Source organism: Zosterops lateralis (genome assembly GCF_965231275.1).
Source record: "Zosterops lateralis genome assembly, chromosome: 2".
Lineage (NCBI taxonomy): Eukaryota > Metazoa > Chordata > Aves > Passeriformes > Zosteropidae > Zosterops > Zosterops lateralis.
The window spans coordinates 19,425,337-19,445,302 of NC_139763.1; the positions used below are offsets into that span (position 1 = coordinate 19,425,337).

At 37.3% G+C, this 19,966-nt stretch overlaps 1 protein-coding gene across 4 annotated transcripts in view; it reads right to left on the reverse strand.

Annotated features, from left to right (window-relative positions):
• Nucleotides 1–2,532: 2,532 nt before the first annotated feature.
• The window catches only part of FRMPD4 (FERM and PDZ domain containing 4), a 345,066-nt gene continuing 327,632 nt past the window's right edge, over nt 2,533–19,966 (reverse strand). For 2 of the 4 annotated variants that reach the window (XM_083854925.1, XM_083854923.1), the window contains exons 9-17: nt 17,875–17,994; nt 17,024–17,160; nt 15,677–15,803; nt 13,248–13,337; nt 12,473–12,655; nt 9,229–9,367; nt 7,586–8,641; nt 5,990–7,261; nt 2,533–4,867 (exon numbers count right to left, since the gene is read on the reverse strand). In XM_083854925.1, coding sequence (XP_083711051.1) covers nt 3,519–4,867; nt 5,990–7,261; nt 7,586–8,641; nt 9,229–9,367; nt 12,473–12,655; nt 13,248–13,337; nt 15,677–15,803; nt 17,024–17,160; nt 17,875–17,994 — 4,473 coding nt within the window. In that variant the 3' untranslated portion in view covers nt 2,533–3,518. Of the gene's footprint in view, nt 4,873–5,989; nt 7,262–7,585; nt 8,642–9,228; nt 9,368–12,472; nt 12,656–13,247; nt 13,338–15,676; nt 15,804–17,023; nt 17,161–17,874; nt 17,995–19,966 lie in introns of all 4 variants that reach the window. The other 2 variants (XM_083854924.1, XM_083854926.1) reach the window with 2 other exon arrangements.

Sequence of the window (19,966 nt, forward strand, 5' to 3'; positions counted from 1 at the left end):
GTATTATACTGTGTATAGATGGCATTACATCATTTAGCATTTCTTTACTGCCTTAGTGCAAATAGGTACATACTTATGGCATTCCCTCATATCATGAAGTTAAAATGTGCAATTAATGCAGGAATCAATTAGGATGTCACACAAGAAGACAAGGTTATCTTAATGCCCAAGATTAATAGAAATGGGCTATTATTCAGCAGCAATTGATGTGCAAGGTCATATGCCCAGGAATTAATAGCAGTTATGTTTATTATCATCCAATACTCTCCTTAGCTGGACAGAACAAGCTGAATTAGAGGATCCTAGAATCACAGGACAGTTTGGGTTGGAAGGGACCTTTAACGGTCATTCTGTCCAACCCCCTGTGGTGGGCAGGGACATCTTCTGCCACAAACAACTCCACTTTTCCAGTTTATTTTGACATAGAGGATAAATGGTCTTTCATTAATCTTCAGTTCAATGAGGTTGCCCAGATCCCCATCCAGCCTGACCTGGAATGTTTCCAGGAATGGAACACCTACCACCACTCTGGACAATCTGCTCCATGCCTCACCACCCTCATCATAAAAAAAATTTCTTCCTTGTATCTGTAGTTCAAACACACTACCTCTTTTCACATTGCAACAGACCCTGCTAAAAGGCTTCTTCTCATCCTTCTTATAAGGCCTTCTTTAAACACTGAAAGGCTGCAATAGGGTCTCCCAAAAGCCCAGTGGACAGATGAAAATACTTTCTGACAAAGGATGCTTGTGAGACACTAACCTAATATCCCTGTGAATACATGTAATTCTAGGAGACTACAGACAAATCATTTCCAGCAGCTGTCCCATTGTACAAAGCTCTCATAAGGCAGCATTTAAAAACCTGCATATAAATCTGTATGGAAACATTATGAAAAAGACATTCACATGGTACCACATGGGGATATCTAAAGTCCTGGGGGAAGGAGAAACTGCCTTCTAAGAGATGCCTCAGAGAGCCTGGCTAGATGATCCTATTTATCAAAACTGACACAAGAGCATGGTGCTGGTTTATGAAATCACACCAGTCCAGTCAAGAGTGACTATGCTGGTCAGGGGCTGCAGCACATGATATATGAGGAAACAGTGAAGAAACTGGTTTTACTCAGTCTGGAGGAGAGAAGGCTTAAGGGAGACTTTATTTCAGCCTACAGCTGCTGATGAAAGGATGGAGAGAGGGCAGAGCCTGACTCCTCTAAAGGATGCACAGTGATACAATGAAAGGCAATGGATATTGTCAGAACATAGAAAATTCTGATTAGACCTAAAGAACATTTTGCATTTTTTAGCCATAAATACTGTCAAGTATTGGAACTGGTGCCCAGAGAAATTGTGGGACATCTATCCTTGGAGGGTTTTAAACAACCCTGAGCAACCTGATCTGATTAGATTGGAGCAGGGATTGAACTAAGTGAACTACAGAGGATCATTTAAATTTACAATCCAAATTATTCTATAATCCTATGAAAATGAAAAAAAAAAGAGAGAGCGAGCAGAGACCATAGTAAACTTTAAGGAGCGAAATGAACATGTTTACAATCAGAAAAGTTCTTGAACAGTAAGAAGAACAAAAAATCTACTTACCTTTGAAATGAAATTAGAACAATTGAAAAGAAGTGGAATGAAAAGAACTAGACTAAAAATGCTTGAAGTGACACATTCCTATCTATGTCAATGCTTAGTTGTGACAATCTAAATTTATTTTTGAAACTCAGTATTTCTAAATCACTGCTGACATTTTTATAAGCTCAGAAAACCATCAAAGAATAGATACCAATACAACAGTTCAGCATCTTTTTTCTCCCTAGTATGAAATACTCAAATCCCACAGTATTTGCAGCACAAGAGCAGCACTCACAGCCCCACTCTCTGAGCACTGAGAGCACTGACTGTGAGCACTACACAGGACAAAGTGTTGTCACCCACCAACAGTATAAGTCAGCCTGCAGCCTATCTGAGCTGCCCTCCAAAGTGGGTCCATGTACTAAGTGAATTGGTCTCAGAAATCATATTTTTTTACTAGAGACAACAGATTAAGATTCTAGTACTCTGTTTCTGAAGAAGTTTCTCTGCAGTCAGAGGGAAAGGCATGTCTTTGTTTTATGAAGTAAAGTGCAAGAAAGTATTTCCTTAATTTTGTTGGTTTAGTCATTCTAGTTCAGCAGAGAAAGCTTAACGTGTGCTTCACCTGAAAGGGTAAGTTTTCAAAAAAAGAGCAGTAATACCCTTTGCACATGGTGTTATGAGGTGAAAATTACCTACATCAGTTTGGAGAATGGAGGCTGCTGCTCCTTGGTCACTGAGAAGTTCACCAGACGTTCTTGTGAAAAGTTATTTGCCAGCCAGAACTGAGAGCTGTTGCTTTGGCTGCCTCTCAAACACAAGGCTAAAAAATGTTTTCCAGAAAGGTTCAGATGAAAGAGATTATTCACAAATTGCCTTTGTCATCACTCAAGAGAAGAACTGTCTCTAGCTGGAAATATTTCAGAGATATTTATTGTATTCTGAAAATTTCATTTTATTTCTAACTTATTTACAGTTAAACATTCAGAATCATAAAATATTAAGTATAAAATATTTAACAAAATAGATGCAGTCCGTGTTGTTCAGGTGCACCATAAATATATGATGAAACAGTAAACAGCATAGGAATTTTCTGATAGTCCTCTCTGTCATTTACCAGGAGAAAGGGTGTGTAGACCTGCCTCATACATTCTGGTCTGACCATTATGGCATCAATCTTTCATTTCAGAGAGAGCACCACCACCACTCTAGTTTCTGTGTCCTCAGTCCTCCACAGTTACCTTCACTGTCTAAAATGCCAACACTAAAGTTCAAAACATCAGATCCCCTCTGAAGTTGGTATATTCATATATTCAATACTTTTTTTTTTTTTTTAAATACAGAATTTCCTAGAAAAGAAGAATCAGGTAATTCAGTCCATATGAACAAAAGAGTCATTTATTATATATATATTCTCTAGTAAGTTATAATAGTCTCTTGGATTTTAAATGTCTTTTTGCTATTTTCAATGCTTAAAAATTATAATTTTAAAACATTAAATAGTGTGTTATATACATTATGATTTAGTTAATAATTCTAAACATGGAGTATTCTCCAAGTCAAAACTTGGATGAAACAGAAAACAATTTCATTGACATAACAGGCTTTAGAAGTTCACTTCATACAACCATAAATTTGACTATATGAAAAATAGCCAAACATCAATTTGCTCCTATATGGGACTTTTTACTGTTTTTCTGAACTTGGGGAGAGGGTGTTTTGGCTGTTGTTTTTGTATAAACTGAAGGACAGATCTAGTCATTACTTTTGTCAATGTTCAATATTTTAACTTTTTTAATCTCTTACCTATTTTATATAAAATAACAAAATATACAGAGAAAGCTGAGTTTGTTACATTAGTTCATACACATACAGTAAATAAAATTTTTTTATGTATGGCTTTGCAAAGGTAGATTATGAAGTGACTTTTGTATTTTATTTGTTTAAAAGCATTTTCAGAGAACGTGTTAGTGTGCTTACAATAGCGGCCATGGTATTCGGATGTCGAGCCAAGAGTTTAATGCTAGGATCACCGGAGGTCTTGCCTGACACTGCTTCTGCAGCCCTCAGAAGACAAATGTAGTTTATTACAACCTCATCTATCTTAGCTATAATTTCCTGCTGCTGTGTTTCAGAGTTCATGACTTTAACTAAACGCATGCAGGCTTCTGTTAAGCAACAGAGTACTTGAAAGCTGGAAGTCATAGCTAGAAGCATTTCCTCAGGGCTTTTATCAGCCATGGCCATTTTCCTGCAGGCACTTCCCAACTGTCTCGATTCCAAAGATAACAGTTGTTTGTACTTAGAAAGTTTAAGGTCATATGTTTCTGGATGTAAATCTTCTCTCTTGCCCATACTTGCTCGGACCAGTGAGAGTAGCTCATTGGCATCCTTTTGTGCTGCAATATATCCGTCAGGCATTGCATAAGTCTTCTCTTTCATCATATTTATTCGTGTGATTCGTGCATCGAAGGCTACATCATTAAGATTCACATCAATTTGGCCACCTTGGGTATCAACACTGCTCTTCTCATACTCATTGACTGCATCATGTGGGGGCTCAGCAGCTTTCGGGGACTCCAAGACATTCTGCTCATTGTCACTGGATGACTGAGCAATGGGTTCTGTAAGCTCACACGGGGTCTGGGGTTCAAAGAGATGTGAGAGCTGATGGCTGCCTCGGTCATCTTCCTCCTCGTTGTCATCATTTCCTCTGCTCAGGAAGCAATAGCTAAAGGGGCCCCGACACCTCCAGGTGCTGCTGGTCAGCTTTCGCAAGGGCAGTGTTCGACACTGCTTGGAGTCCTTCTGACTGGTGCCTGTGCCCGAACACCTCTTACTGTCCTTCTTATCAGTGCTGACGTACACACAGCTCTGAGAGTAACTTTTTGACAGCTTTTTGCCCAGGGAAAATTCCACCCTTCTCTCTGGTTTGGATTCATCCTTTTGGGTGGTCTCCAGGCATTTCAAGCTGGCTGTAGCTGCCTTCTTCTCAAACAGCAACTCAGTGCCTGCAGATCCTCCAATGCTATTGCTGCTGCTGCTGCGTCTCAGCACTTTCTTCTGCGGCATCCTGAGGCTTCCTCCTATCATGTCATATGGCCATAAACTAACTGTTGCCCCACAAGCCTGATTTACTTTGGGAATGTCACAAGAGTCTTCATTTTGACTTGGCACCTTTGATTCTGATAGCATGGATGATAGCATGATGGAGTCAGCTAGAGGCTGTCTAGGAAAAGCTGTAGGCATGCCTCCTTGTCTTCCCTTTTCAGGCTCTGTGAAAGCTACACTAGGGGTAGTAGAAGAGCAGACAGAATAATTAAGCATCACCCTGATAATATTCATTGGTTGAACTTTTAAATATCTTTTAACAGTACAAATGGCTTCCTGGTATTTCCCAATGGTCTCCATTCCTCAAAATATTCCATCAAAAATTCATTAGAGTCTTTTGTATTTCACTAAAATGCCTTTTGCTACTGGTCAACAAATTATAATTTATGAATAAGTAATTGTTCATTTCACTACAGCAGACTTACTCAAGAAAAGGAATAGCAAATTATGTAGAAAACATGCTAAATCTCCCCTAATATATAGATTGCATGTTCACTATTAACCAATTAGATTAATAATTTCAGATTAAAATACCTTCTTTAACTACACCTGAAAGAGTATGGAAGGATGTGTCCATGGTAATTATGGTTTGGTTTTGGGGCAGTTTTGGCAGAGAAAGATTATTTCTCATTCTAAATCCTAGTCTGTTCCACTTTTGGATTTTCATGCATTCACACACTACTGCTACATGTGGGTTGCAATGCAAGAAGAGGGAAACATTTGAAATCCAACTGAAAGAATTTACTGTCTCTGAAAACTGCATTTTTTTATAACTTTAAAGAAACACCTACTGTCAGACTGTGAAGTAAATTCATGCTTGATAAGGTAGTGACATTTTCTTATTCTTAATATCTAGAGCTTTTTATTCATATTGGCATGTTTTTGACTACCTGCTAAAATAGCATATAAGATACCTAAGAAATGAATCAAAGGTTTTGCTCCCGTACATTAATATAGCTTATGAAGTAATTTTACAGTCTAACAAATATCTTGGACTCAAGTGACTATGGATTTCGGAGAGGCTTCCAAAGAGTGGAAGAGAGGCCTCTCCATCAGTGTCCCTCCAAATATTTTAACTGTAATGAGAGGTTTTTTACATAGCTGATCTTTGTATGCAGCTCTTCAGAATATCTCAATAAATCAAATGAGAAGAAAAACTGAAGGTCTAATCTCATTGTCTGCTACAGCTTGATGATGTAGTTGAATATAAAGATAATAGAAATGTCTTACCTAGACCTCAGCATGAACTTGTAGCTTTAAGAATAAACACAAAAAACACTCTATTACTGCTGTACCTGTAGTTTCTTTTATCTTGGGGATCCGATGACATCCTTCTCTCAAAGTGCCAAAAAGTGGCTCAGCATTAATTGCTGAGTGCACAACAGGCACCGTCATCCTGTGACACACGGCTTCGGGTTGCTGGTGCAGGTCCTTGTATGTTGTTCCATGGTTTGGAAGAATGGCAGCTCTTTCATCTGCTGGAACATAGGCAATGCCCTTCATTGATGGATCAGAGATGATGTGCTTACCATCAGAGGTACAAAGAGGAGATTCGACAGGGGTAGCACACGTGCTACTGCCTGTGCTGCATCCTGCATCCACTGAAGAGCACTGTGAGCTCTGCAGTGAGAAATGGCCTTCACTTTGCAGAGATGACATACGCTTGGCCAAGTGATACTCACAAAGTCTAGCCACACTCTGCTCAGATTCTGGAAGCTTTGAAGGATGGTCATCGGCAGATAAATCAGTATCTTCTGCATCGTTTAGGTCTTTGGCTGAAGACACGGGAGTCATATCTGACAGGAAGTTTTCACCTTGGCTAAGCCCTGAGGTATCATCCTGATCCGCCTCAGGATCCACTTCATCCTTACAGTCAGTTTCTGTTTTACCAAGGGCAGGAACTCTTGGAAAAGTCTTCCCATTACCTGTTTCTGGGCTTTGCTTATCTGCTGCCCCATCGTCGGCAGCGTACCATCTTTGGCGAAAGGCAGTTCTCTCCACATTAAAAGTGCTTAGGCGCTGGCTGTCTCTTGCTGAAAGAGTTCCAAATTTAGCTTTTAGATCTTCATCAGACTCTGCTTTTTTATTTCCCTGTTGCTTTTTCACAGTAGCATTACCATCAGAGTTTGCTTTTACTTCGCTATCTGTCATCTTATTTTTCCTTTTACTAGTGCAAGAATATACCAAGGATCCCATGTGCAATTTGCTAAAATAATCAGTGACAGATTTTGTTTCCATGGTCTCTGGCTCCATTTCCATGTTATCAGAATGCAGAATCTGCTTTGAAGGCACAACTTTTGACTGTAGCTCTGCAGCCTGACCACCAGCCAAAGGCTGTGAGGGCTTCATGCCTGGCCCTCCAGCCTGATTCTTAGCGATGAGAAATTCAGTCTGCTCTTCCACAAGCGGTTGGTAGCCTTCACTTGTGGTCAAAAACATACGTGCAGTGTTTTCCGACTGCTTCTGTGCTGTGGCTAGTTCAGAGCTTTCAGTCATTTCAGAGGAATTTGTTTCATTGCCAGAATCTGAAGATGACTCAGGGCTATATGCTCGCAGGATAGCTACACCTGCAAGCCACAAAAAATAAGAGTCAATTAAATGACAGCAGCTGAGGCACCTGGATAAGTGACAAGTAAAAGGGAGTGTATTAGAGACAAAAATATTCTTTGTAAAAATACTCTGACTTTATTGCACAGTTCCCGAGACAAGTAGTTTAATAACAGTGGTGGCTCCATTAAATATGAAATACGATGTATGCAAAATGATGGCAAAAGATAAAAGAAAAACTAAAAAAAAAAACAAACCAACCCTCATGAAATGGAGTACTTCCAAAGCTAAATGGATGAGATGGAATGATTTTCAATGAATAAATGTAACTATGGTGAAAGAACCTGAATTGTCATTCGTCTGCTGTTCCTCTGAAGCAGCCAAAGCTTCTAGTGCTTGAAGTGTAGAGACTACAGCGTCATCTAACCCCTTCTCACACTTCCCCTCTGTATTAGTAGGGACAGCATCAATAAGCGACACTGGAATGTCATCATTGCCTAGATTACTGTCTTGCTCCTTGTTGTCTCTAGGCTGTGTCACTTGATTCTGAGAGTCTTCCTCATCTGAACTGTCTCTGAAGCCAGGTGGAGGAGCAGCAATGGCCATGTTTAAGGTATGCAAAAGGAAATCATCTTCATTGTCATCACCTTCTGGAGGTGGAAGTGAAGTCAAATCAATAATGTCATCACTAGAACCAGAAAGGCTGAGAAGAGCAGGCCTATTGATTTCTCCTACCATAATATCTTCTTCACAGCTTACTTCATCTTCATCTTCCGCATCATCTGTATTTTCTGCATAACAGATATCATGCAGCAAAGGCTCTTCTATCCCTTCCGCAGCTCCAAATATTTTACCATCGCTTATAGTTGCGTAAACAGAATTTGTAGCAAACTGAATGCTTTCAGCATCTGGTGACAACTCCAGGCCTTTAATATCATTGGCATTTAGATAAATGGCTCTTTGTTTTTCTAGTACTTCTGGACTTTCATCCAAAAGCCTTTCATAGCCAAGAGTCTGGGGACTGATACCATCCAAGGTGGGATCTCCAAATATAAAGGAAACTTTTGCTCCCCTGGGAGAATCCTGTGCTTTCTTGCTAGGTTCCAAACCTGAGAGTGACAAGAGTGAAGGCTGGTTAAAATTCCTTTCTTCTGCTTCAGCAGGGTCACTTTGTTTGGCCAGATGCTGATCAAATCCACCTGAATTATAAGTATTTTCTATGTACAGGTGTCTGTGTTCTTTTTGACATAACAGACTTTCAGAAACATCTACAGTCTTCTGCTTTGGATCAGCAAAGGACATTTGAACCTCCTGATCTCCTTCAGCCAGGAAAGTGGTAGTTTTTGGTATACAATTCCACTCAGAAGCAAGGATATTATGCTTCCCTCTATTTTCAGGTCCTATAACATGGTGAAATAAAATCAATATTGTGAAATCAAAGAACAAAGTCATGTAATTTTTAAACAATCATTTGTTGATGCTGAGTATTAAACACTTTGATAGGATAGCTGAGCCACCAAATACTTCAGAAAAGTGCTTTCAAATTCACCTCTGTTCTAAGTTAAATACCTGTTGACTTAATGATGTAAAGTTTAACTGCTATTTCTGTATTCTAAAACAAATCTAAACCTCAGCTAGGTACAAATGCCATTCCAGGCATAGTAACACAAAGCAGCACGTTTCTCCAACACCATATGTATTCTGAAAAAAGATATATGCATATAAAATAACAACAACTCACAGGGAGCGTGCATCTGTCTAGTAGGGTACGAAGGAAATTTGACACATGGTTTATTTGACCATCAAAGTGCTATCATAGGCTGGGTATTAGAGCATTATAAAGCTGAATTGAATACTGTGGCACTAGATCTGAGCCAGAAATCAGATCTCACTTGACACAGCCTTCTATTTATCTGGAGGTGCTCTAGCTGAAGTTGACTTCTGCTTTATACACTGGAGCATGGTTAACATACTGTGAGATAAATACCTGTTTCTCGGCTCCCTGCATTTTTCTTGTTGGCCATGTTAAATATTGAACGCCTTGAGTCAACCAGCAGTCTGTAGTATCCAGCTGTTAGGCAAGCAAGATTCATTGCATCTGATGACTCCATCAGAAGAGTAATAGGCTAAGAAGAATACAATCAAGTTAAGGCTGCTCCTCCTCAATTTGTTTGTTGACAATACTATTACATCGGAACAAAAGTAATTACATCACAAACACAACAATGAAAAATACATGAGAGAATTTATTTTCCTCACTACCGATATCAAACAATATAAAATGTTTAGTCAAGACTGGAGTTGTAGTAGCATAGATATCTTACTCTGGCAAAAGCACTATTTAATATTACTCTGCAGGTGAAGAACTTGGTACATTAGGTGCTGGAGACTAGCAGTTGTATGGGAATCTGCTGGTTCCAGAAAATGTGGTGCACTAAGTACATGCAAAGAAGCATGACAGGGGAAGCAAACAGTCTGGGAAAGTTGAGGTTCATAAAAAACAGCAGCCAGATAAAAGCTATCATTACACTGCAAGACAGGGACAGGTTAAAATATTTCAGTGTTTGTGGCCTGGTGTTACTGAAAAGACAAGTGGTGAAAAAATAAGCAGATAAACAGAGAAAAAGAGATAGGAGAAAGATCACCAGAAGGATCAGCAGCAAAGAAAACAAACACAAAACACTGTAAAAAAAAAAAAAAGACAGTCCTAACAAAAAGTGAGACCTCATAGCTTTGAAAAACTGTGGCTGCCAGGATAGCAAGCATCGAACCCAAGACATCCATGTGAAACATTCTTTCATTCATTTTTCTTTTGCCATTTTCTTGCCCAAAAAGTTTGTTTAAGTCTCTATGGCTTTTATTACCAAAAGCTGTCCTCCTCAAATGAAATTTATTAAGGTGGCTAGACTCTACAGCTCCTAGATGGGAAATAAAAATGAAGCCCTTACCATGATGCATAGATAGAAATTAGACCATAGACATCCCATCTTATCACTCACAGTTTGTAGCGACTCATACATAATATGTGGACATTTGTGACAATTTATCATAATTTAGCATGCAGAGCCCACTGTCACAAGACAGATGTAGGGATTGCCTTACAAGGAATGTATCATTCATTCCAGGAGGAATGGATGCAACAAGGATGGCTCTCCAACCTACTCAACCCCTTACTAGTAAAAAGACAACTGATTCTGATAGAAGCTGTGGCCAAAACATAACTGATGATCACAGCTTATTACCAAACCCACAATAGGTCCAGAGTGTTTTTAAAAGCCTGAGCTACAACATCTTACGCCGCAATGTTCCTGAATGTTGTACAAACTCTTTCCAACAATTTGGAAAAATTTATGAGGGTTTGTTATTTTGTTTTTTTAACCTATTTTTGCTACAGCTTGAGTTTCTATTCAATATATGCTTCTTTCAAGGTATTCAACTATAGCTATTGTAGTTACTACAAATTATTAAACTTACAGTGGATTAGTTAATATCTGTTCTTTTGCGCAACCACTAAAATTGACATTTGAAATGCTACATTCATCTCAAATTTTCCACAGTGACTGGCAGAAACTGATGAACTCTGCAGAACTCTCAGATTGCTGAAAACAATGCTGTGAAGTACTGTTAATCTGCAGACAAGTCCTGTGACAGCTAAACTTTTATTGCCTGCTTCTGCCAAGTGAAACATGCTTGAGAACATATTTAAAGAAACAAAAATAAAATAAAAATCTAAACTGTCTGTTCATTAAGAAAGTAATATAATATATAACATATACTGGTACATTTAGAAGCTGGATATACGAAACTGCTACTTCAGGGTAAGTGAAAGGATGAAAACATTGAGAATACCTACCTGTCTGTGCCTGCATCTCCTTCACAGGACATAGTCACAACCTCTACTTGTGCCCCACAGAGAGGCAACTTTTTGTCAAATTGCACCTAGAGCCACCTAGATTTTTATTGTTTAATCAGTCTCTCTGGGTTTAAGTTCACATATGTTGAAGTGCAAGGAGATGGGGATATGCACAATTTGCAATAAGACAGTAACAGTATTATAATATATAACAACATAATACCATGGTAATACATAATACTATGGCATACGGTGCTGCATATTACATATGGGCAGATGGGAAGGATTTAATTTCTATATTACTTTCTCCATCTGTAAAAAGGTGATAATAGCTTTCTGACAAGAAGGCTACGAGTTCAGCACAGTAATGCAGGCAAAGCAGCCTGAGATGTTACCATTGCTAAGTAAGGGGAAAAACACGTTTTGTTCACCAGCCTGTAAATTTCTCTTAAGTTGCTGTCAAAGAGAATCTAGATTATTTACAACAATGTTTTTTTTCATTACCTAAAATACAGAGAAACAGTTCCAGGTCAATATACCTAAAGCATTCAAAGCAAAAGCCTAGTAAAATGCTCCTCATGTGTGCTTTTTTGTGTATAGCTGGGTAAGCAAAAACTGTTAGGTTCTATTTATTTTAATCAAATATTTAAGCTTCAAATATAATGAGAACTCTTCCTTCAATCTCTGGTTTTTAGATTAATGCCCTAGAAAGTCTAGGAAGCCTTTCTTTTCAAAGCCAAATAGAAACCACACTAAAAACAGCCAGAACAGTATAACATAAAAACTCCACTTATTTTGCCACTAGATGCCACACAGATGAAAAGGGCTAAATGACATTTAAAAGAAATTAAATTACTATAGATGATGAGCATCTGTGAATACTGAACTGGAATTATAAAGCTTAAGAAAAACCCCATGCATTCTCACAGTTTATTTAATTGGCAACCATTATGTGGTTACTTGCAGTAAACTTCGTGGATATAATACTGAATTACAGGGGACACTGGTCCAGTGCAGCTGGTGATTCTTTACCGGTAATAATACTGTATATTACACTACAAGGAGCTTCAAAAGAAGGCCTATGTCATCATCACCTCTTCTTACCATGGCAATCCATGAAGATAATAACAAAGCAAGTTGCTGGGGGTCAGCTGAGAGAAAAATCAAAGTAGAATGCAGGTACTGGAAAACACCAGCCTGGTACACTGTAGGCCCAACCTGTAGTATAAATGTACTGTGACCAAAAAAAGAGCTGATAATGTACACTCAGAGTACTATTGGCATGAAAATGTTCAGAACAGCATGGCTGAATCTAATACTCAAAGACAAAAACATTATTTAAACATGTTATATCAGCACAAATCAATAACAAACTTACTTTTACATCTAAGACATGCAGTTCAACTCTAACACTGTTTTCATCTTCTGTAAACATCTCAATTCTGTTCACGTGGCTGAAGTCTGCCAGGAGAGCCACAAGATTTGTTTTGGTGTTTATCACATGGCTGATTCCGTACCGCGGCCCTACTAACAGAGTCACCTCTGAACGCTTTTCTCCCTGCTTTAGCAGAAAAAGAGAGAAAACACGAGTAAAAAACATGACAAGTACTGCATAGTGACAGAAATCACCACTCCCTTCTTTCAATTACATAGTTACATTTGCATGGCATTTCTACATTAAAGTTTATTATGTTTTTACTAGATAGATATGATACACAAGAGCATACTTGATTCATAATTTTTAAAAAAGTAAAGAAATTTCTTGCTGGATGTTGATTGCACTCTAGATTTTAGGTGGATAGTTAGATGGACAGACGATGAGTGGACTCTGGTTCTGTTAAAAGAAAAACTTTGTCATTAAGATTTTTCCAGACTAACAGTTTTAGCATTCAATAGATAATTGGATGGCATTATTTGCTAAGAAAGTGCTATCTATCTCCAAATTCCCAGTAAAATTTATATTATGACAGATACATTATTTTCAAGATGAAAAGAAACAAAAAGTGATTTGGTTCAATTAAAAATGATTTTAAAGCATATGAACAGAACCTAAACTTCTAAAGAAACTTATATGATCCAGCTTTTGAAAGAAAAAAAAAAATAAAAGGCATTAGATAAATCAAGAGAAGAGACATTTTTAAGAGAAATGTTACCACAAGTGTTGCCTTGAAGACACGCCCTCCATATAATCGGAGATCACTGAGGAACTTCAGATAATGCACCTTGGCTTGCAGAGCAGAGAGCTGAGAAAGGAGAAACGGGTAAGAAGTAGTTATGGAAACCATCACATCATCAAATTCCAAAAGAAAGTGTATTTGTGTAATATAAAGAGAATGCTCTGTAATAGCAGCTCTTTGGAGCCTCAAACTAAATCTTGGGATGCTTGAGCTTCAGATGAAGAGAAACAGTTTCATTCTTAAAATTAATTTCTTGCTTGTTTAGTTAAAATGCACTGAGGACTTGGGAATGGGCAGATCAGAGCACTTCAAGAACATCCTGACTGCTTTAATGAAGGGAAAATGTTCAAGTACTCAGATTAAACATCTGTTCACTGAGGGATTTCAAGACTAAGACAACAGCTTTCCATTCATAAACTCCATCAGTTCTTAAACATTTATGTACCTATACAGAGAAAGAGAACAAAAAATTTTCATTTGTCAGCTACGTATTTTACATTTTGCTAGGTACTTGTGGTGTTTGGTGTATTATTCCAACTTGTTACTGCATTTCCTGCTTTCTAAAATAACACTTCTACTATATTCAGTAGGCAATAAATCAGAAAGCTAAATACAGCACATTAACACATATGATCACTTCATGTAATATATGTCAGAATTTGTCTCCTCTTTTTTTCCTCTGAGCTTAAACTATCTACTTAAAAAAGAAAACTCGGAAATACTTTATAAAATAGAGGGGAAACGAGAAACAGTTCATTTCATCAGTCTGAATCCAAAGCTTACTCTTCCCTCATGTCAATCCTTATATCTGGACTTTTAGAAAATAATATAAGACATTCTCATATAATTTTCTAGTTTCATTCCAGTCATTGGATTTCTAATCCAAAATCTTATTTAATCTCAAACAGCATTTTAAGGGCCACTACCCTAAATTTTTCCTAGACCACAAGGAAGAAATGGATCCAAAGCAGAGCAACTAGTGGTAATTCTTTGCCCTTTACTTAACCAGGTTTTCACTTGATGCAGAAATACACAAGAGTTGTAAAAAACCAGAAGAATTCTGAGAATGACAGGCTTCCCTTCACGTGAAGAAAGAGAAGACTCCAGAAAGAAATCAGTTAGCTCTTGTATTAGAACCTACAAGTGAGACAGGAGGTGATGAAGAGGTCAGATGCTTTATTTCTCAGACCTACCTGCTAAAAAAGCAGGTTGGCAAACAACAAATTTCCAAAGCCCAAATCAAAAAGAATGTAGCAAACCCAAAAAAAGTCTGCTAGCTGCAGGAAGGGAGTGTTGCAATACCTCTTTTAACCAAGAACTGATACTGGTATCCCACTGTAAGGCTTATCTTACACCTGTAAGGCCTGCAGCAGTGATGGCTTCCAAAATAACCCCAAATTTATACTACCAAGATAAATAATAAGCACTTGGCATAATTTAGCTTGAATTTCAGCAGTATAGGAGGCAGGCAATGTTTCAGCCTCTCTTCCTGAGGTCAAACAGATAGAGCTATGTTCACAGTCACGATGTGTTCTGAAACCTCCAAGCAGGATTTCTGCTGATCACAATGAGCCTTAGCTCAGGCACCAGCTGTTTGGAGGTTTTTTGGTTCAGAAACAAAGTGTCATGAAGCAGGATTCAGCTCATTTTATGTCTCAACTAGTCACTCTTAGGTTCTTTTTATAGTCCATGAAGAGAAATAAGCATTTCTAGGACACAAGCAATCTGACCTATTTTTGGTTCCAAATGTGGGATGGGATGAATTGCTCCCTGGAAGTGCCTATTTCTCTCCATTGACTACAAATGAGAAGATGACCTGCACTAAAAAACCACATTATGGTGTCTAAAAGCAGTCTCAGCTGCATGTAACAAAGGCATTTCTCAGAGACAGTGTCTTATCCATGTTTTTTACAGCTGAAGTGAAAGCTTAGTGCTAATAAAAGCATTTTACAACAGCAAGGAGGATCATTTACTGCAAGGACCATCATCTATCCAGTTAGATCTTGGCCAGTGAAAAGTCTTTCTCTACAGTGTAACAGAAAGCAATCTGAAAAACAGCATTTATGTCAGATGAGAGCATCAGAGAGAGAACAAAAACTTTCCTAGCAAATCTGCCATTCATAGAAAGCACTAAGTTAATTAAATATATATATATGGTTATCATATACGAAGTATTAATAACCAGTTCTCTGGATAACCAGTTCTCAAGATAAGAAGATAGTTTATCTGGGGCATAATTAATTATTTTTAATAGTTCTTGGCTTTGTTGCACCAGCATCCAAATTTAAATCTCTGAAAATATAGTGGCTAGGTGTTTTTCCAAAGGATTAGCTTTAAATGTGTCCCATGCATGCCACACTTTTGTTCTTTAAAACACATTTTCCATTAAGATGCAAATGTAATACCTTTTTGCCTGGAGGAACTAGGTTTTGATTTGCTTTGACAAGGTGGGAAAGTGCTTTCTTTATGTTCTTTTCTTTCATGCTTTGCAGCACAGCAGATGGAAGAAAAGTCTCTAATCCCCATTCTTTTCTGCAATAAAAGGCATATATTTAATTTCACATTCCTGTGATGATTATTTATCTAAAGACTGGTGACTACGATGCCAAGTGAATGATTACCTGAAAACAGAAGGAGAGTTGATCAAGTCCAGAATTTTGCAATAATATGTTATTTCTTAAATTTAAACAATTTATTTCTTATGAAAAAATATTTTAAAATGCTAAATAATCTCTCTTCTACCCCTTCTATCTCTTCAGTCATGCCACTCAGAAACTAATGTTTAGGTTTCATATCTATGTAAACACCACTTAAATACATTGACAAGTACGGTTCCAGAATAAAAATAGCAGATAATTTAAAAATGTAGTGTCATATTTAATTTTATTTATTTTATTGGTTTCTTTTAGAACATGGAAATCAAAGGCATTTTCTTTTCACCTTTATATTTGGGGTAGGGAGGGCTGGGTCCTCCTCTAAACACAAGCAGTTTGCCTCCATTTACCAAATTCTTTTTCTGCTTGAAGCACTCCTTTCAACATAAGACTGTCTCTTCACTTGTAAGTAACTATTTTTGCAGATTCATTAATAGGATAGAATATTACATTGTCTTCAATATGATGGATAAACTCTACTAGACTGAGTGCGTAACAGTTATTTCCATTCTGCAAGCAAACTAAGCAACAGCAACAAAAGTTTAGGGCTTGGGAGTTTTATTTTGTTGTGGGGTTTTGTTGCCTCTTTTTAATTTTTTTTTTTAAATTTTAAATCAAAGCAGATATTCACACATTTGCACTTTCCAATGTTTCCTTTTCATTGTAGTTATATATATATATGTGGTGTCACACATAAGACAGGTGCCTACTGGAATACTTCTGCATTTAAGAAATATTACAAATTCCACTCTATGACCTACTGTCTTCTGAACTGAGCAATAATCTGAATCTTACTATAATAATCTCTACTAAAACCTTAGAATACAGACCTTATAAACATAAATCTTAAATCACTGAAAGCAAACTGCTCCTATTTACATTTATAGTCTATTTCACGAGCCCAAACAGATGAACAAAAGGTAAACAGAACAAAGGGACAAGATGCACCACTTTTAACACACCTGAATTAATTTAAATGACAAAGATTAAACCTAAATTGGTGCATGCATGCAGTCATGCTACAGAAACAACCTTAAAGAATCTATAAGTTACTCCTAATGTTTCACTTTTAATGAACACACAGCATTCTCAACTTACTCTATGTATTTGAGGGAGATTTTCTGAGTTTGCTTGGTGGTCACAGTTGCAATATACATTTGTAATGCAGCCAACCGCAGGGCAATGTCATATTTCAGCTCTGGTCCAAATCTTTCCTGGACCACATCATTACAGCTCTGCCAAAGAACCAGTAGAGGGAGCATCATGTTAAAAAATCTTGCACTAAAAATAAATTAGTTTTTTTGTTTTTTGGGATTTTTTAAATTAATACTTCATAAAAAGTTACCCCTAACTCAGAAGCAAGGGTATGTTTTTGTTTTCAGACATGTCAGATATTCACAATATGGGCACTAGAATACCAGTACTTCTGCCAAAGAGCAAAAGACACAATTATTTTGACCTAAGCCCTCTCCAGCCTTCCTGGAGAGAAGAGTAATCCTCCATCACAAAAAGTGCTTGGAGGGTATCAGTATATCTGAACTCAGGGTAGCAGGATTATACCTGGTGAAATACTCAGGAGAACCACATTGCTTGTACATCAGTTTTCCCACCCACTTTACTGGAACCTCCTTTTCAGACATAATTTCTGTCTGATATTATAGTACCATAAATAAGTATTAACAATTAATTCAGCTTCTCTCTCCTCTAAAGAAAATACATTTTGGAAAGATATCAAAGCATTACTACTTGGAGAGACTTATGAAGAAAGAGGACTTTGTAGATGATAGAGATTTTGCATATTCCCCAAGTGCATTTATTGGCTTTATGCAGCAGTAATAAAAGCCAGAATTCACTGCAACCATGCTTTTCTATGTGAAGATGTAAAACTATATATATAGTAAGTATATTTTTATTCACCTTTACACTAGCATTGCTGTGCTTTCACTTACCTGTACATAGAGATACTCAAAAGCAACTGGATCTCTCCTTAAAAGATCAATGGGATCCTTTGGGACAAAGCTAATCCTGAAAAGACATCTCATCTTATGCGAGCTTGGCCTTTGGGTCACCTAGGACAGTGCAATAATAATATTAGAGCTTGGCATCCCTGGCTGAGCAACAGGGTCTATAGTCTTGGGCTATGTTACCCTGCTCCAGAGCCCTGTGGTAGCAAGACGTATAATTCTGCCCAAAAAAGAGCTTTTCCGTGGGCTACTTATTAAATTCTTCACCTAAGAATATCATATATACAATGTTGTGGAAGGACTTTTAGACTCATACAGGCATGACTGCCTGATCCAACTCATACTCAAAGGAACAGAATTCACTCAAAAACAGGCTGAAATGACAGAGAAAAGAGATCTTAACAAAAACCATCCAAGTGAAATTCAAACTGAGTTGACCTTCAGCAGGACTAAAATACTCATACAAGAGAAGACTTAGGTGTTTGGGGAGAGGTCACATTTTATTTCTTAGACTGTGTGAAAACACAGGTGAGGCTCAACTTGGAAGCTATTACTCTTTCTCTTGCTTGTTTTAATTCATTAGGCAAATTGAGACAAATTAGGTGTTTTTCCTGGGTTGTTCTGGATTAAGAGATCTACTCCATAACTTCCTACTGAGGTCCAATACATTAAAAAATTAAAAAATCTGCTTTTTCTGTTGGTCAGTGAAACTTTTTTAATCATCTAACTCTGTAATCTGGGTATATTCACAGGAGACCACCTAGCAAAGGAATAATTGGATAAAAGGGTAACAATCCGAACCCACCATTGTAAGTCATGGTCAGCAGCAACATTATAATGGCAAATTAAAATATTGCTGATTTTACAGTAACTTCAAAGAAGAAACCCTCAGCATTAATGTAGTTTATGTAATTTATTCAATTAAGCTAATGCAGTTAGAGAGTTAGGGTACTTTATAATCAGCATCTTTACTTGACAAAACTATACTTTTAAAAATCTCCAATGAAGTCTCTGTCTTGCTTGAACAATTTCCAAAAGGTCTGTTTATTTCACAATGTCTCACCTCTTTCCTAAGTATATAGACATATTCTGTACATATTAATAAAAGCTACAGATGGGGTTTTTAAAAAGCTCACTAATATATCAGCTTTCTGATTTCTGTGAGAATTTTACCAATAACTTCAAGGAAATGGCTAGGCTAGGAGGACAAGTATTGAGTATTTCTGGATATTGTGCAATCACTGGGTAGCTTATACACACAAGAAAAGAATGTTAACAAGGCAAAAGCAAGTGCTTAAAGGTTAGAAAATGCTAGAAAGACTGTTATCTGGTAAACTAAGCTCCTTCACCCCATTACATAGATTCTAGTTATAATTACAGGAATTCTGTCATTTAAATTAAGCATTTTTCCGTATCTAAGAATCCATTTCTCCTTTTTTTCTTCTTTTTCAAATTTAACTGAAATTAAAAAAAAATACTGTTGCTCTCCTGAAATACAGAAATATAATAGAAAATTTCAGGCTAAAAAAATTGGTGAAATGATAAGCAGATAAAATCAGGGTCCTCTGCTGGTAACTGTGAAGCAACTTGAACTTTAGTCACACTTCCCTGATCTAAGGAAGAAAGTCACATGAACATTTTCTGCGTCACAATTCATCATCACTGAAGTGACACAACGTACCTCTGTGTAAACAAGCCAAACTTGATTTCATCAGAAAGAGGACTATTCCCTGTCACACAGATACAGATCTACATAATCAAATTGGAACAAAATATCAAAATAAGGCTTTTAAAGAAATTTGGGCAGACTGTGGTTCTCAGAATTGTTACCATGGATTTGCCAGCTGTTGAGTATGTTCACTAGCTGGGCCTCATACGCTATGAAAAGGTTAGATAAGTATTTTTCAGATTTCAGTCTGATTTTTTAATTCTTAATATTTTTGAAAGGTCAATCATGCAATGAAATATGATGTTTTTATCACAGAAAATTCCTGCAAGAACCTTATTCCTACAACCACATCTAAATATGCTAGCAATTTGATAGACTGTATCAAACTATAAGGCTTGCAGCTTACTC